Below are 18,601 nucleotides of genomic sequence, written 5' to 3' on the forward strand. Positions count from 1 at the left end.
GGAAACATCTTGTTCTGCACTTTTGGTGCCCAGAGCAGAGAGCACTCATGTGAAAACTAGTCAGTGGCCTTTTCAGGCCCTTAGACCTTAACCACTGAAGGTTATGCAACACCCACCCATTACCTACCCTCTCTAAATCCTGGCCATCAGTCCATGGAGGGGAACTAATAAAAATCATGGGCAGAAGAAAGAACTGGGGGGGGGGGGGCAACTGACAGGCATCAGGATTCAAAACAATAACAGAGACTGCTTCAAAGTGTGAGAGAGCAGCTCCCCATCCAGAGGACGGGCAGACAAACCAGGATGACCTGTTTGCACAGATGGTGACGCTGATGTAACAGGGCCCAGACGCTCCCTGCAAAACAGCTGGCTGCTTTGCATGCAGCCTCTGAAACGGCCCTGCGGGGAATCCGAGGTTTCCGTTCGCTGGAGCACAGCGTGCAGCAGCATCCTGGCGCTGCTGGGTAAATAGAAACAGTTTCCATATGCTGGCCATAAAGCTGCACCAGTGAGGGGAGGGGAGGAGAGGAGCCAGCAGAGCAGGGGCTCCTGTGACCCCCCCACCCCCCACCCAGCAAGGGCAGGGTCTGCTGGACTGGGTAAACCACTCCAGGGCTTCCTTTGGGGCCCGGGGCAGGAGGCTGCTTTGGATAAAAGGCCTGTGAGCTCCTTCTTCGTAGGAGGCATCTCTGATCAGAAAGCACACAAGGCAATGATTGATCTGGGCCGGCTTATACTGAGGACCCGGCCTCCGTGCAATCCTCCCTCCCTTTCATTCTCTCTTCTGTGTACACAACCTTACACATCTTTAAACACACACACAAACACACATGCGGGCACAAGCCGGCACATCCTCTTCAAGACAAAAGGTAGCCCTGTTCATCCAAGTTCACTCACAGCTCTACCCCTCCCCTCCCCCAGTTCACGATCTAATCCCCCAGAGCCTCAGTTTCTTCATCCATTAACTGGGACCGGTGCCAGCCGTGCTCTGGGCATGGCAGAAACAAATGCCAATACCCACAAAGCGCTCAGGGCCCTCTGGAAACCGGTGCCCACCAGAATGACAACAAGCAATCGCCCAACCATTTGCCAGTTGTCGCTGAGAGCCCCACTCCATGGGAAAAAGCTTGAAAGGGACAGGAAAATAAGCCAGAGTGACACTGACAAGTTTTCCAGGCGTGGCATACCCATACTGCTTCCGAGCTGGCTGGCTCTGCAAAGGCGCCCAGACAGAAACCGGGCGAGGGGCACTCTGCTGAAGGAAAGCGCACACGCTTCCTCCTGCTCGGGCCTCCTCCTGCAGGCGACTGGTTGCCGGACGGTGCGGGCCCACATCACGCACGCACAGCAGTAACGGCTGCAAACCCAGGGCCGAGCCCCGGCCAACATCCCGACTTCCAGAAAGGCGAGAGCTGGCACAGAGTCCTCCCTGTTGAACTGCTGGACTCAAGCCCAAAAGCCATCCTGCCCAAGGCACAGACCAGAGGCGGACAGGGAAAACGAAAAGCTCAGCCAGGCCGGTCCAGTGGGTCAAGCACTGCTCTAGAAGGAGGAGGTCTGGTTTGGAACTGGCCAGGATAATGCCCGGCACCACCTCCAACTTTGTTTCTGGCCAGCTGACAGGGATCAAAGCGGCCAAACTCGGAGGGGTTCGCTGCAGATATATGAGGCTGGCGTGGAAGGGTCTAGGACAGGCTGGAAAGCTGAGAGCAGGGAAGGCAGGAGAGGCTGGGAAGATGAGCACCCCTTAGTGACCCCGGGTGGCGATCGCTGCCCCTGGGGGCCCCACCCCCACACTGGCCGCACAGGAACCTCGCCTCCTGGGACTGCAGGCGTGACCTTGAGAGCAGCTCTCTAGTCTTCTGGAATCACGCGGTAAATTTGGGGGAGCACAAGGGGAGGGTGGAGTTGACAAAGGCTGACTGTCCAGATGCCAATAAACACGGTTTCATTTGAGGAGACGTTTACTCAGCACCTACTGGACACCAGGCATTGTGCTAGCTGTCGAATTTCTGAAAAAGTAAAACCATGACTTTTGTCCTCACGGGGTGACTCACTATCAGGGGACGAAAGAAGGAATGTGATTCCGATGCATGAAAGTCATTTGTTCGTTACAATAGCCTAGAAGAGGACATAACAATTGCTACCCTCTACAGGGGCTGATGGACGGAGGCAGGGAGGCAGGCAGGCAGGTAGGGGTGATGTCTGTGCAGGCTTTTGGAGGATGAAAGATGAAGAGGTGTCACAAGGTGGATGGGGCTGGGGTAAGGGTACATTCCAGAGACGAGGAAGGTCATACATAAAGCACAGAGAAGCAAACAGCAGGACATGTTTAGGCATCCCGAATGTTCAGTAATCTTAAAGCTTAAAGAGCTGGAGGCAAGGCCACCGTTGTGGGAATGGTAACAAGAACTATAGCTCACCCTCAGCCCTCAATGTGCACCAGACAGAGTCCTAAAGGTCAAAAAGCCCCTTCCACCAGAGACTGTTAATCACCTCCAATTTACAGAGGGGGAAACTACAGCCCAGAGAGGCTAAGTGATATGTCCAAGGTCACAGAGCACTCCACCCTCTTTCCCACACCTGCAGGAGCAGCTGGTAACTGTGAGCCACGTTAAGGAGAATGGACTTGAACCAATGGGTTCTAACAGCAGGACATTCTGACCACGCGTACCCATGGAAAACTTGTAGCCAAGGTGGTCAGTCTTGGTAAACATCGTAACGCCAACTACAAACATCCTGCTCAGGCAAAATGCAAGTTCCTCTTTCCAGGGAAGCCGCAGGGAGCTCACCTTTACAAGGAGCCACAAGGTCACTTCTGTCGTTTAATCCTCCCCACCAGCCTTTGCGTGAAGAATCGAGCCTTGGCACACCCTCCACTACCTCTCTGGCCGCGGCAGAGAGAGGACAAGCGGTCTGCAGATGCCCACAGGCAATTGTGTGGTGAGGGAGGTCCTGATTTCCACCTTCTCTACTCTGTGCCTTTCAAGGCTTAACTTGCCATTGCACTTCCTGCTCCTGTGCCATCAGGTTTACTGTGAAACACAAACCTTCACTCCCATCACTCACTCATCACGCAGTATTTATTGAGTACCTACCATGTGCAAAGTGCTTCTGACGCTTTGAGGAAAACATTTGTAAAGCTACGCACATCTCAAAGGCCCTATGCTTCACACACACGCGTGCGCACACGCACGCGCACACACACACACACACAGAGGCATGCAAACTCCACTCTGTTTACCCAGTGAAGAGCGCAGCACCTGTGCTAACATCTGTCCGTGTTCACTCAGAAGCATCAGAAATGCTAATTGTGGAACACATGGGGATGGAGACGGGAGCGGCAGAGGAGCAAATGGAGATGGAAGGCATTTTTCACTGCACACGGGTACTCCCTGGGCCCCTGCGTGGGGTCAGAAGACCCAGCAGTGCTAGAGGATCAAGGCCAGCCCTGAGCCACTCTCTGTGCAGGCTACTGACGTGTCCTGCTGGTGCTGTCCACTCAGCGTGGATCACAGGTCCGCTCTAGCCCCTACCTGGGAGCACCCAGGGCCTGGCTGGACCGGGTTTCCAAGAACATTGGCCACGCCCCAGCGTCTGGATCTTCTACTCAGAAAAGCAGTGACCAGGAGGCACGGGCCCTGGGGGAAGTGACAGTTGGGAGGAAGTCTATGTCCTGCAGGGAGCTTCATGGCTGAGGCGTGCCGCTTTTCCAGGACCCTGGGCTTGCTAGGCCGGCACTGCCCCTAGAGGAGCCGGCAGGGGCTGGAAAACCTGTCACTGGGCTCAGCCTCCTCCTCCTCCTCCTCAGTCGAGGGCAGAAGGCAGCCCAAAAGAGGCCTCACGAATAAAGAAAAATATGAAAAACTGAGAAGCCATCCTCAAAAGCGGGCAGAAGACGGAGCTGCTGGCATCAAATCACCTCTGCCGCGCTCCCCAATGGAGGTCAAGGAAATTACTGCACTGGTCCCCCGTTTTCCACAACCAGGTCCTTAGGGAAATGCAAAAACTGGCCTAGGTCCCTTAAGCAGAAGCCAAAGACTTGAATAAAAGGAAGAGGGAGCTCAAGTCCTCGATTCAGAGTCAGATTACCGACTCAGGGGCTCTGGAAAGGATGACATTACTACTGTGTTGAAAATGGAACCCTGATACTTTTACTGTTATTTAGAACTTCCACTTCCTGAGTTGGTCCTCTGAGATGTTCTGTGGAATTTCCCACTTAATCTTTATGTCAACCCTGAATGGAGACACTCTTATGCCCATTTTACAGATGAAGAAACTGTGGTTCAGCTCCTCATTCAAGGCTGCACAGCCCCCAAGAGGTGATGCCGGAAATTCAGCCCCATCCTTTGCTACAGATGGAGAGACCGGAAAAATATTAGAACGCTGTTGAGTGTCCACATATAGAATCACTCCCCCAACACACACATTTCTAACAACCTGAGAGTTCTCCCAAGCCATCTCCAGATTTGTGAGCCTGACACACCTTGGGACAGGGTCTGATCTGACAGGAAACAGCACAAAATGACATGCAACAAAGACCAAAGGGAGCCAACGGGCCTGGAGGCGGAGGGGGCTTTGGTTCTGTTAAAATCTGAGCCCTTGTTGAGGCGACCAGTCTGGCTCCAGTGTGCGCAGTAAAAGCTGTGATTCCAGACAACGAGGCAGGCCAGCCAAGTGTGAACAGCCGAGCCTGCAAGAAGAGGGGACCCTCGAGAGCCACAGAGGGAAGACATCACGCCTGTCGACGACCACCCACAAGTGAAAGCCAACGCATCCGGCAGCTTGGAGTGGCTCCAAGCCATTAGCCGGCACGGAGCACAGTCGCTCTGCCCGAGCTGATGTTCAGCAAGAGCTAAAAGAATAAGGGGGGGGGGGGGGAGACCAAGCTAATAGAAAGAGAGATTAACAAGACAGAAAGGCGGCCTGCGAGGGACAGGGTGGTGGTGGGGTGAGCTCAGACATGAGGAAAGGAGGGAGTCAGCCTCCCAGGGCTGAGACGGCAGCGACAGGGCACATGTGGGCTCCGGGAGAGCCGCAGAGCCCTAGAAGCAGCAAAAAAAAACATCCACAAAGTAGGCGGCTCCTAGAGGAAGCAGGGGCCAGGCCCTGCCTGGGCTATTTCTGACCTGATCACATGTGAATGAGTCTCCCTGTCAGCCCAGATGGCTCCAGGGGTAGGCCAGGCCATGAGTGACAAGAGTCACTTGGGACTCCCGCAGGTGTTTTTTGGAATCCGGTGACTCAATCCCAGATATGTTACTTGATGTCTTTTTATTAAATGCCCAGGCTGTGTGCAGAAAAAGACACGGTCCCTCTCTTTGCTAAACTCATACCAGAAAGAGGCATGGTTATATAACATATCAGGACACAAAACCACAGCAGCCATGAGGCGTGACCTCAGATGGGCATCAGAGAGGCACGAGAAGGAAACCCACACACAGGTTAAACCTTGATGGAAGGGAACGCGGTGTACAAAACCCACCTCGGCGCTGGAGGGGCCAAGGGGCATTAATCACCCTATGAAAGAACACTGTGCCCAACTCAGCCCTCTTGCCCATGTTTTAAATTATCTACTTCACCAAAAGTCCATTTTCCCACAACCTTTGGGAATCCATCATGGCCCAACACGAACTCCGATCCGGTACGTGACATGAATCAAATCTATCGCATGTAGGGGCTGGGGGCCAAGCACAGAGAGCAGAGGAGATGGCAGGGACATGCAGCCACCACCCTAACCGGTTCAGGCAGATGAGGAGAGGTTCCAGAGGGGGACAAAGGTCTTCAGCTGAAGTGGAGACAAGATCAGAAGCCAGAGAGAAGCAGCCCACAGGGAGGTTGGGTTGTGCAAGTGGTTTAAATAAGAAAAAACAAGATGATGAGATTCTCGAATAAACAAGAGCATAGGAGCAGCCTCCTGCTTTAAAATGTTTGATTATCGGTTCTGATTTCTAGGGCAGAGTGAAAGAAGGGAGGGCAGTCCGCCAGCAGGGTAACGGAGACAAAATTTGTCATGGCCTGGAAAAGGCTGGGGCCACGGCCAGGCGTCTGGGGCCCGGCAGGGACGGAGGGTCAGGGTACTCGGTCTTCTTCAAGGGCTACGCCTGTCACTCGATCCAAGTACCTTGGCCCAACTCTCGACAGGTGAGCAGGTCTAAGTTTCCTTTCTCTATGCAGAGGTTATTGAAACTTTCAAGGTCACCGGAGCCTGGGCGGAGAAATGCTCCCCCGAGGCGAGGCCCGGGAAGAGGTGGCAGGGCTCTGAGATTAGGGAGCATGCCACACGCCTGCCCGGTGCCCGCCTGGTACGTGGCAGACCACCGACCCTGCCCGCGCTTCCTACTGCACATCTGAAAAGTGGGGCTAAATTCCAGTACTTCACAAGGGCTGTTAGGATAAGCCGTCCACATAAGCGTGACTGCACACGTCCCTTCCAGCCGCAACAGGCTGGCCTCTGACGGGAGAGTAGCGAGGCTGCCTCTGAGGAAAACTAGCAATACTCTAAGGTGGCACAAAGGACACTGATTTGTAGATTTGTAGCTGCCGGCTTTGTGGCCAGGCCAGGGAGCAAGGGTGGAACCCACAGAGCACTCGTGGGAGATATATATTTCGGAGTGTTCCAAACACAGGCAGAAGCAGCCACCAACCTTCACCTATAAGACTCCCCAACCAGCGGAGGCTTCCCCAGAAAAACATAGCCCCTAAACCAGGCCTTAAAAAAACAAGCAAAAAGTAATAATAAAATAAAAATGGGAAAAAAACACTGCTGCAATGTTATGCTACAGCTTGCTTCTGTAGCTAAAAACACTTGGGAAAGAGTTCAAAAGAAAAGTGGGGTTTTTTTTATATATTTGTCATCCAAACACCCCAGGTGCATTGTAAGATGCCGATTCCTCAGTCTATGAAAGGGTGGTTATGAGGACAGAACCCAACCCCATTTTCTCCTCTGAGGGAAGCCCGAGCTCCAAGGCTTTGCGGCAGAGGAGAGAGTTAGATCCACAATTCCTGGCGTACTAGGTGGAGAACTTCCTCATCAACCCTGGATCCCAACGGACTGTTTAGGAGGTTGTGCTGGTGCCCTTGAACAAAGCAGCTCATCTCCGGGATGCCAGTCAGATGTCGTCATGGCGTGATCAGGAGAGGCATGGTGGGATGGGGGCAGGGCCACAGGAAACACAGTTATCCCACCCACCCCCTACTTTCTCCTTGCCAGATACAACCATCTTCAAAGACTCAGCACACTCCAGTGTTATCGAAAGCCTTTCCTGATCCTTCTCCCATCCCTGAGTCAGGGCAGAATGATCCCACCTCCTGCCCCATGTCCTACCTCCTTGCTCATCCCTCCTCTAGATCTTTCCTCAATCCTAACACGTGCCACAAATGCAGCGTGTCACGTACTCGCTTGTCTCACTGCCAACCAGACCGTGAAGCCATAACCGCCGTCTGCTCCGTTTCTTGTAACCTCCGCGGCAGGTGTTGTAAGTTCTTTTAAGAAGTAACACACTGGCCATTTGAAACACTGTTAAGTTTTCCAGTTCCCAAAAAGGTGATGATTAAAAGAAGAATTAGAAGACAAAGACTAGCTATTAAACTATTACTTTTTTTTTTTTTTACTCCTAACGACTACTTGAATCTTTATTTCATATCTCCAAGCCAAAGCTAAAACAAAGTCCCTGCCAGCTTGGACCAATGGCTAAGAACAGAGGAGATGGCGGGGTACCCGGACGGAAAGCAGATAAGGAAGATTGAGGAAACGGGCCCTCCAGCGGAGAGAGAACCCCGTGAACTACGATGACAAGGAGGGCGAAAAGGATACACAGAAAAGGAAGATGAAGGGGCTCGCAGGAGAGGCGCCCACCTGTTCCGTTCTCTCGTCCTCACTGGCCTGCCTTGACTTCCACCCTCGATTCCACACATGAATGAAATCTGTCTTTCTCTAGGCAAAGCACCTAGAGACAGGGCATTCCCTCAGCCAGTTCTGCCTGCCACTGAATGCCACCACCCAAAGGTGAAGTGTGCCCCTACCTGGGGCTGTGGAGAGTTCGTTGATTGGACTTGTACTGTTTTCTTATTTTGAAGTAGTTTGTTTGAACAGAAAACAGCTGTTCTTGTATGTTCTATAGCAGAGACCATGAAGGCTGAACTGGTATGTTCTATAGCAGAGACCCTGAAGAGGCAAACCCTTGATCAGATTTGACTTGCTGACTAAGTTTAACAAATATGAATTAATCGCCAATATTTAAAAATCAGAAGACTCCTGATTAAAAGTACAGAATCTGACTTCTCTTGAAACATCGGAAGACATGGCAATGACCAGCCTGGGATCCCACAGGGTCGCGAATGGCTAGAGCAACGTAGCAGCTGTCCCCTGTAGAGAGCGCAGAGCAACGTAGCAGCTGTCCCCTGTAGAGAGCGCAGAGCAACGTAGCAGCTGTCCCCTGTAGAGAGCGCAGCACACAGCGTGTCCCAGGCCTGCTGGGCCCAGGGCGGCCGAGCTCTCAGATCCTTGCTCCGGGGTCCCTTCTGCTGAACCGGACCCTCAGAGGTGGTCTGAAGAGAGGAAGAACTACATACACATTTTTACAACTAGATAAGACCCTCTAACAAAGAATGAATACGGCAAAAGGGCCCTCCGCCCCCCAGTGCAAAAATGCAACCCAGGCAACAATGGCCTACGTTGGTCACCCAGTCCCAGATCCTTCTCCAAGCAAGTCCCAATATGGGGCACCAGCCCCAGGGAGCCTGTGACCTCGGCGGTCACTGTCTTTAGCAACCCCAGCTGGCCTTGTGAGTCTCATGTCCCAACCCAAGGCTAGTCCCCCATTGTCCTTCCTTTCCCATTCCCAAATCTTGACTCCTGTGCGTCCCCACTTTTAGCCCTAGCTGTCTTGTTCCAACTGCTATGATATAAAATTTAGTCGACCACCTACGACGGGAAGAGCTGGGGAAGGGCACACGTGGAGGAGAGAGCTGTAGGTTTCACGGCAGGGTGTGACCATGGCTGTCCCTTTGTGCTGGTGTTTTTCCCCCATTTGCCCGTGTCTTCTAGTTTCTCTGTGATGATCCAACACAGCTTGTACAATGAAACCCCATTGGTTTTGCTATTTTTGCAATATGAAAGGGAGTACTCGGTATGGAACTCCAACATAGAATAAATGCCTTGTAGGAAATAAAAATTTAATAATAAAATTTTTTTTAAAAAAAATGACGATAAAGATGGACAGCAGCTTTCTTTTGAAAAACCAAACTCACCCTAAAATTCCGCCTCTCCCACACAGCGTTACTTCCTGGAGTGCGGCACATCAGTTAAGGGCCGGAGTTTTGCAGCCAGAAGGCAGAGGGTTCAATGTGGCCACTGGCGCTTCCTGGTGGCATGAGCTTGGGTACATTCCAACCTCAGAGCCTCAGTTCCCTCTTGGGGTTACAAAAGCACCCACGCTGCAGATATGCAGTGAGAGAGACGGCACAGGAAAGGACCTGGACACTGCCTGGCCATGTGGTCAGGGCTCAGTGCTCACAGACATTGTTCTTTTTTGTTTGTATGTGACCCTCCTCAGCTTCGACTGGAGGGAGAGAGTCAGGAAATGTCCGAATCGGGGAATTCACCCAGCAAAGGGTTGAGAATGGGGAGCTGCCCCTGTGGGCTCCCTGAGCACAAATTTGGTGGGGGCAGTCCTGGTCCCTCAGTGCTCCCTCTAAAAGCAGGGTCTTCTTGCCTGGGCCACGGTACTCGAATCTGAGGCAGCCCTAGGGAGGGCACTGAGACCAGAAGCCACCAGAGGCACACTACTGGGAGCCATCAGAGCCTCCCCACACTCCCTGCCCAGCTTGGAGGCTGAGAAGTTGAGTGTTCTGGCTCATGAAACTCTCAGCAAATGTGAACTCGGCCCCCCTAAGGCGACGGGGGAGAGCCATGCAGCCGGCGCTCCTGCCCGCACCCAGCTGCCACCGCCGCCGTTTCCACGCGGCAGCTATCTGCATGCGGAGGGGAAAGATGGCATTTCGTGGCAGGGGGGCCCGAGGCACAGACAGGATCCCCCACAAAGACGCGGAGGGCCGAGGAAGTGAAAGGCTTCAAGTTGCGGTTACGAGGCTGGAACCCAGCATGTCGAGTGCTTGCTCATTTTAATCGGCGCCTCCACTGGCCTGGTGACACCCGCATTCTGCCTTGGCGAGGCCCTAGGAAAGCCAGGGGAATGACTCCGGCAGAGCCCAATGCCACGCTCCCTGGGAGGCTGGGAAAGGCTGATTGCTGTTTGGTCTCCAGCTGCCACGCGGCCTCCGCTTCCCGGCTGGGCCGCAGCCCCCGCTGGGCCAGGAGCGGAGCAAAAGGACTCGGATCTGGGCCTGGGTTCAGGACTCCTGCTTGTGTGCCACGACAGTCCAAACAGGCCCAGGCTCTGGCTGTGATAAAAATGCCTAGGACTGGTTGCGCACGTACATGGGGCATCACACATACATTAGCTCGCTGAATCCCACCCCCCAAAAAAAGAAAACACAGCCCTCCTGGGAGATGGAATCATAGTAAGGGCAGGTAAGGAAGCTGACCTGGAAGCTAAGCCCCAGACTCAGCGAGGCTGGGAGGCCTGGAGCTCGACTCCAGAGCCCGCAGGCCTGACCACGCCACCACCCAGGGTATCACAAGTGACAAACACTATGCAAGTCTTTCGGGCTTCACTCTCCAGCAAGTACACTGGGGACACTGGGTCAGAGAAAGAACCGCGAGCACAGACCGATGTGACAGAGCGCCCCCGGGGCTTGAGCATCCCGGGAGCGATGCCCGCACTGCTCTTTCCAGCTCATCTTGGCTACATCTGCCCTAAAGCCAAGCGCTCTGGCCCACTGCGACGCAGCCTGCTGCCAAGGGGCTCTGGCTGCATGAACATTCTGGAAAGGGAGCCAGAGCACCACATGGTGACCCCCTGCAAGGGGACAGTGACCTTCCACATTGCTAGATACCACATTGGGTTCCAGGTAACTCCCGATGGCACAGTAGGCTATCAGGGTGAAGGAGGGAGTGGTCCTCCTCTGCTCTACTGCCTTAGGTCTTACCCACACGTGGCCTGTCACCTGGCAACCATGAACCAGTGGCACCAAAGCAGCACATGAGACTAAGTGCCCTGCTCAAGCCTCAGCTACCTCCCTTGCCCGCAATCCCTTTTTCACCCAGAGAAGGCACATTGCACAGGCTCATCTTAGGCAGCTATTGAGTTTAAAGGCAAAGAGAAGGCAAAAACTGAGCGTGGCCAGAATTCCCCCGGAAAACCCCTTGTATTGTCTACAACATTCAGACTGTGTGATGCTCAGTGCATGGGTTATCGCTAAACTGCCCTATCAAGCCCTAGCCAGGTAGCTCAGATGCTTAGAGCATCATCCCGACACACCAAGGTTGCAGGTTCAATCCCCGGTCAGGGCACATACAAGAATCAACCAGCAAATGCATAAATAAGTGAAACAACAAAACCAATGTTTCTCTCCCTCTCACTCAAATCAATAAATTAAATAAACTAATTAAAGAAATCGCACTGTCAAAAGGCCAGCCGTGCTGAACTGTGTTCAAGGTTATTCCTAATTGCCAGGCTTTAAATACCTGTGCTCATTCTTGCCTCCTTTATCAACCTGACACCTTCTGCCTATGAGTCACTCATTAGCATTTCGGCAACCTCCCATATAGCCGAGAGATGTCTAAGTCTTGGATAAAATCCATCCTTGCCCATATAAGAAAAAAAAAAATCCAAACCCTCCAGTGTCCTGCAGGGATAATGCCCCATCATAGGTCATCCCTAGACAGGATTAAATGTCATAGGGAGCACAGCCAGGTTCCTGAGTACCTGCGTCTAAGCATAGGACAGAAGTGTTAGGGGCTGAATCGTGTCCCCCCTACAATTCCTATGTTGAAGTCCTAACCCCCAGGCCCTCAGAATAAGGCTATATTTGGAGATAGGGCCTGTAGAGAGGTAATTACGGTGACATGAGGTGACAGAGGTGGGCCCTAATCCAATCTGACTGGTGTCTTTAGAAGAAAAGATTAGGACAGAGGCACGGAGACAGAGGGATGAACACATAAGGAAACAGCGAGAAGACGGCCGTCTATAAGCCGAGGAGAGAGGCCTCAGAAGAAACCAAGCCTGCCACCGGCCCCTTGCTCTTAAGACTTCTAGCCTCCAGAGCTGTGAGATAATAAAACTTCCTGTTGTTTAAGCCCTGCAGTCTGTGGTCTTTTGTCATGGCAGCCCAAGCAAACTAAGACAAGGAATATGTAGCTACAGAGCCAGAGGAAGGCACTGTCGACAGCTGCTGGGTCACGGTGGAGGCCAGGCTCAATCAAGCTCATGCCCTTAGAAAGCCTGCCTGGTTCCCAGTGCCTTGTGCCCAGGGAGCACCAACTCCACTGAAGACCTCTGTCTGCGTTCTGCCAGCTCCTCACTACCCCAAGGTGACATCAGCCACAGAGTGCGGGCGATGAGGGCAACCTAGGACAATCAGCCCTGTTGGGAGAAATGAGACTCAACCCACTGGTTAGGAGAGGCAGGAGGGGAGGCTGCCCTCCTCGGACCAGGACCCTCAGACAGCCACTCCCATGACCGACAAGGCTCTGGAAACCCAACTAAGGTTGACTGTGACCATGACTTGAATGTATCATCAAGCTAGGTGATAACAAAGATGAAAGGAACCCAGGGCCTAGGAGGTGATCAGATGGCTAAATAAGTAATTACCACACACAGTAAGCTACTTGTATTAATGGAAGCCTAATCAAGATACCTACGCAGAAGAGAGCAGTAATTAGCCCTGTCAGGAAGGGAAGTTCAAAGAGATGGGATTATCAGCAGGATTTTCAAGACAGACAGAACTGAAGTTCATGGGCAAACAGGCTGGGAAAGGCAATCCAGACTGAGTTACCAGCAAGGTGGAGGGGGTTAAAAATGCACGGAGGACTCACAGAACTAGAAGCAGTGTGCCGTTGTGGGCCAAGGCAGGAAATGGGACAGGTCAGCTCAAAAGGTCCTAGAACACACCCAAGCCCTCGTCTTCGGCCTAAGGAGCTTGGCCTTCATCCCATAGTGGGACAGGAAGGCCCTGGAGAATGTCAAGTTGGGGAAATTACCAGGTTGGACTTGTGTTTCAGACGGGATGTTCAAACAACAGGGAAGGGGGACGTTGAGTGTAAGATCAATAACAAAACCCCCAGCATGAAATAACAAAGGCTGATCCTAAGGGAGAGAGGACCTCTGAAATCTCTTCCCCAGACTGGTCCTTTTGCCTTCCCAGCCACGCCTGGTGCATCACAGCACTCGTTCTCAGCACCACCTCACTGTGCAGAAAGCATGACTCCCCAGGACCCTGTCAGTTTTCTATTTTTTCTTAAGAAACAAACCCAAATAAGCCACCGACCTTGCTAGGATAAGGAGAGTCTCTATCCAAAGGACAGCCTATCTAAGGTTAGTTTTATTATTATTATTATTATTTTTTTGGCCTCTTTCCTATTCAAGTTCCGTCATTGGTTCAAAACCTGATGTTGACACAGGACTAGGTTGCTCTTCCCACTTGGATCCCGCAGGAGAGCTGGCCACCCTGTCATCAGCTCTGATACTTTGGAAGGGCTTCAAAGCGGCACCCGTGACAACGATCAGGATTCTGATTTAGAATCTTGAGCCTATTTCCAAAATGATACAGACCCTTATCAGGTCAGCCACCCTCCCTTGCAGCCCATTCCCTTGATGGCCATGGATGGACCCCCTCACTCGGGGGTGCCCTACTCTGAAGTGAGACTGTGCCACACTCACTCCAGCCCTCTCCCAAAGCGCCTTACACAGCGGCATAAGAGGGGAGGTCAGAGAAGCACTGCGTCCTAGCTGTGTGACCTCAGACAAGTGACCTAACCTCTCTGAGGCTGTTTCTACCTCTATAAGATACGGATAATAACAATAACTCTATCTTGAGGTTATATGATGAGATTAACACATGTAAATGCTAAAGGCCAGTGCTCACACTTATTGAGGGCTTATGAAGAAAAAAAGAAGAGGAGGAAAAGAAGTAGGAGGAGAGGATAAAAGGCAGGAGGAATCGGGGAAGGAACTTGGAAATCACACAGTCCTAGCTTCAAATCTGTGCTCTGTCCCTTGCCGGCTGTGTGACATCAGGCAAGTTCCTTACCCTCTCTAACTCACTGTTTCCTCCTCTGTAAAACAGGGATAATATTGCCTACCTTGCAAAAGGACCTTAGTTAAGGTAACAGATAAGCAAGGACCTAAAGTGACTTTGTAAGCTTCAGGGCATTTAAGGAGTGTGCCTGAACTCAGAGGCACTGCTCTGCCCACCCTGGTTTACATTCTAGCCTCCCTGGACCACGCAGGTTCCTCCGCCCTAGATGGTGAGGATATGCCGAAGCAAGGAGAGGCTGGTTCCTAGAGAGCCAGGCTTCCCACAGCACTCCCGTCCACAGGCACACTGCCCTCCTCATCACTTCCAAGGGGGGCCTGCTGAGCCCCTGCGACCCAACTGGATTCTCTCTGGACTAGAGAGATGGGAGGGCCAGGCTCGTCTTTCCCTGGATCCAAGTGTCTTCACCTGGGAACTGGAGGAGAGAAATACCCCTCCGTCCTGGCTCAGGCACAGAGCTGGTGGCCGAAACACCTATTTGCTAAGGGGACCCTAAAGCGCCAGTCCCTCATGTCTTAGGACCTTCCATAAAAGGCAAGTTATTTTAAGCCTCTCCTGTGCCCAAGGCCTGAACAAATGAAGCAAATGGCTTTGGGACAAGCACCAGAAAGGTTGTTAAGACCTCTCACTCTGCCAGAAACACACTTAAACTTTAAAAAATTTAAAGCTCACAACCTCTCCGGGGCTCACTTTGTGCTAGGCTGTGCTTTAGAGGAACACAAAGCAAAACCCCAAACCCTCAAATCAATGGATCATGACAAACATCTGCCCCTTCCACCAGCTCCTGGGCAATGCAGGGACAGAGCCCCCGCAGGGATAAGCCGTCGACTCTGCCTTCCTGCCAAAGGTTTCGGGTTGGAAACAGACGGAACCCGGTGTTGAAATCTTTCTTTCTTTTTTTTTTTTTTAAATAAGGAATGAGGCAGGAAAGCCATCCAAGGAGCAGGTGTGCCTGAGGTCCCCACCAAGCATCCAGAAGCACAGACAGGGTGCCTCAGTGCACGGGGGACAAGGCACTGAGGAAGGTAAGGAGGGCTCTTGAAGCATCCCTAAATTGAGGGTACAGGATTAGGACCCTGCAGTCTCCCAGAAGTTTGTGTCAGATCCTGGGGATCAAACACAGTGTTAGGCATTCGGGTATATGTCTCTACTGTCAGACCCTGAAGCCCACAACTCACCCCGTGTAGATGCCCTCTACCCCCACCCCACCAGCTTACTTCTGTTAGGCAGCTCCTCTTGGCCCAGGCCGTCAGAAGGAGCCAGCAGGACACTGCCACCCTCCTCCAAGGTCAGGATGAGGGGAACGTCGTCATCTAAATTCATGGCCATGTTCTTCTCTCCCGCGGCCCTCAGGAGGTGGTGTCCAGGGTGGTCAATGGTCTCTGCTTTGAGCTTCCTTTCAAAGCCACTGGCCCAGAGGTGCTTCTCAGAAACTCCTCCATTTGAGGCATCTTCTGGGATTTGAGGGATTAAAAAAAAAAAAGACAATTGTTAAAAATACAACCACAACTGGTGAAAATGCTCTATAATTAGATAGTGGTGATGGTTGCTTAATCTTGAGAATATACTAAAACCCACCGAACTATACCCTTTAAAATGGTGGCATATTACAGTATATAATAGCGTTAAAAAAATGAGAGAACTCCACAAGAACAAACACTGAAATTAATGGTAAATATGTCTGGAGATTGAGATTATAACCAATATGTTCCACCTCCACCTCTCTTTGTCCTTGTTTGTGTGAGTTTTGTAAAGATTTTAAAAGACTTTAAAAAAATACAACCATTAAAATAGTAGTTAATTCTCAATGAGCAATTACTACGCACCAGGGACTTTTCTAGCAATTTTTAAGTAAAACTCATTGAAATTGAAACTTCATAATAGACAGGTAGGATCAGTATCCTCTATTGCAGAGGGGGAGGCTTTAGGCTCAGAGAGGTTAAGTAACTTGCTCAAGGAGCAACAGCTAGAAATCCAAGATTTGAACTATGAAATCTGATTCCAGCCCCGTGCTCCTACCCACTACACTACAATTCCCCCAAGTCCAAGTCCTGGTATTTAGGCAGCACTTAGCTCCAATGACCTGTAAAACGATAGTGTGCCAGTTCATGGACACTTGCCCGTAGCACTTTTATACAGGCATTATTCTCCTAGATCAGGTGTTTGAGGAGCAAAGGGAAGAAGACCAGCATATTTTTTTAAGCAATGTCCAGTCACACAACAAAGCCCTCCTCCTGAGCTCTCAACTTAAAACACTCAGAATGAGCCTGTTACAGTTCCTATTTATAAACATTCCCATTTCCGCTGGGGAGGACCAAAAGAAAAGCAAACTCAGCAGATCTGATGGCAGACCTTTGAACTTGGAAACAACAGCAGGTTCCTTCCTCAAGATGCGGCCTTCTGGGCTCAATCAACTTTGCCTCCAGGCTAACCCACTGAATGGCAACCCCGCAATTTACTTCTTTCATAAATCATCAGAATAATCCCATACAGGCACCCGGACATCAATTATCTTCTTAAAATAAGGCAGCAAAAGTGAGCCCCATTCCACTTGCTGCTAAACCTGTGGCTCTCTGCCCTGCAAACTTCCTAGATTTTGTTTCCTCCAGATCTGGGAATTTCTTTTGCTTTTAAATCTCAGTACTGGGGAGACAGAAGGGGAAACCCCAGGTGAGACACCACCATTTGGCTGTCTTCAGAATTGTGTTTTCTTTTTGGTTCAATGTTTTTCCAGATATCTCCAAACATACTCAAAAGTAGAGAGAGCATATGTAAATGACCGCCCTTAGCTTTCACTCAGTTTTGACCATTCTCTCCTGTGTTTATTTTGAAGGTGGGGGAATCTACTCACCCCTTCAAGTCATCAAAAAGTTTCCTAATGTTATCATTATTATCATAGTGGTTAGTGGGTTTTATTTTAACTATTTTAAGACTGTTTCTTTGCATACACTGGCTTAGCTCGGGGACTCTCAACTGGGGTTATTTTGACCCCCTTCCCAGGGGACACTAGCACTGTATGGAGGCATTTGTGACTGTCACAACAGGGGTGGGTGTGCTAGGAGGTCGAGGCCAGAGTTGACAGAAACATCCTACAAGGCACAGATGAGACCCACCACAACAAAGAGATTAAGCAGCCCAAACTATCAATAGTACTGCTGTTGAGAAATACCCACTTCACAGATGAGGAAACTGAGGCTTACAGGGCTTAACTGAACTTGCCTCTTATAAGTACACAGCAGGGAAGTGGTAGAGGCCAGGTCTCAATCCAGGCAGTCTAAATTTAGGGACACCCCCTCCCCAGCCTTCTGCGGAACCATTATCCTACACCTTCTTCCAGAACCAGTCCTGTAATCTGAATTCAGTCACGCCCACCCTTTTATAGAGGGAAAAGTAGGGCCCAGAGCCGGGAAGAGACTTGGCCAAGGTCACACAGTGCAGGACTCTGGGGAGGGCGTAGCCCGATGCTCCTTCCGAGGGCTTGGCTGCTCGCTCTGTAGAGCACTCAGAAGGGAAGGGTCACCCCCTAGGGGACAGGTCCCAGGAGAAGGGTCAGCAGCCATCAAGCTGTCTGCTGACCAGGTACAAGTCTCTTGGCAGGGTCGCCTGAGGGCATCAGTGCGACGAACAGAGCAGGAAGAAGGGGAGGGAAGAGGAGTGCTGTGCTGGCTCCAGCTCCACGTGCTGCCAGCCCCTGTCCGGCCCCCGCGTGGGGGTCGTCCCAGGAAGCCGGGAACTAGGAGAGAGGGTGCAAAGCCCCGGCCCAGGCTGGAGGGAGAGAAGTGTGTGATGATTCCCCGCAGTCCCTCTGGGCTTGCCCCACCCGCCTCCCACACTCAGGTACCCAGCTGCAACCCCTTACTCCGCGCCCTCTGACCCCTGACCCTGCCCCAGGCCAGCCCTCACAACCCTCAGATTCTTACACGCGCCGCCCCAGCAACCCGGACCGCGCGCCGGGTTCGGCACCGTGCAGCTCAGCCTGCCGGCTCCGCCGCCAAAGCCCCGAGCCTGTAGCTGTTGCAAAGACCGCCGCCGCCGCCGCCGCCGCCGCCACTTCAGCGGCTGCCACCAAGGCAGCTGCGCCAGCTCTCCTATCCACCGCCTAGCGTCTCCTCAACCCCGCCAGTCCCGCCCCATTCCCCTTTCGCCGCAGTCTATTCGCTAGTTAGGTTGCCATGATGAGTTGTGATTGGCCAAACCTCAAGTCCTTCCCCAGCTCTCTCCTGCTGCCGATGCAGGACTCCCCGCCCGCCTCCCAGCGAAGGGGCGGGACTAAGAAGCTCCGCCCCTTTCCCCTCACCTCCTGCCCGCTTTACACATTCCGCCCAACTCAGAGAGTCAGAGAGATCGTGTCCCTGATTGGTCAAGCCTTGAGGTGAAAGTAACTGCGCGGAATTAAATGGTGAAAAGGAAAATCAGTCAGGCTCTGAGTCCCGCCTTCTGA

The 18,601-nt window shown here is 52.0% G+C and overlaps 1 protein-coding gene across 3 annotated transcripts in view; it reads right to left on the reverse strand.

Moving 5' to 3' along the window:
* TPCN1 (two pore segment channel 1) overlaps positions 1–18,601 on the reverse strand; it is a 118,772-nt gene that overhangs the window by 32,945 nt on the left and 67,226 nt on the right. The window contains exons 2-3 of one of the 3 annotated variants that reach the window (XM_066260515.1): positions 18,081–18,245; positions 15,378–15,611 (exon numbers count right to left, since the gene is read on the reverse strand). In XM_066260515.1, coding sequence (XP_066116612.1) covers positions 15,378–15,489 — 112 coding nt within the window. In that variant the 5' untranslated portion in view covers positions 15,490–15,611; positions 18,081–18,245. Of the gene's footprint in view, positions 1–15,377; positions 15,615–18,080; positions 18,246–18,601 lie in introns of those variants that run through there. The other 2 variants (XM_066260513.1, XM_066260514.1) reach the window with 2 other exon arrangements.

The sequence above is a fragment of the Saccopteryx bilineata genome, chromosome 2 (genome assembly GCF_036850765.1).
Source record: "Saccopteryx bilineata isolate mSacBil1 chromosome 2, mSacBil1_pri_phased_curated, whole genome shotgun sequence".
NCBI lineage: Eukaryota > Metazoa > Chordata > Mammalia > Chiroptera > Emballonuridae > Saccopteryx > Saccopteryx bilineata.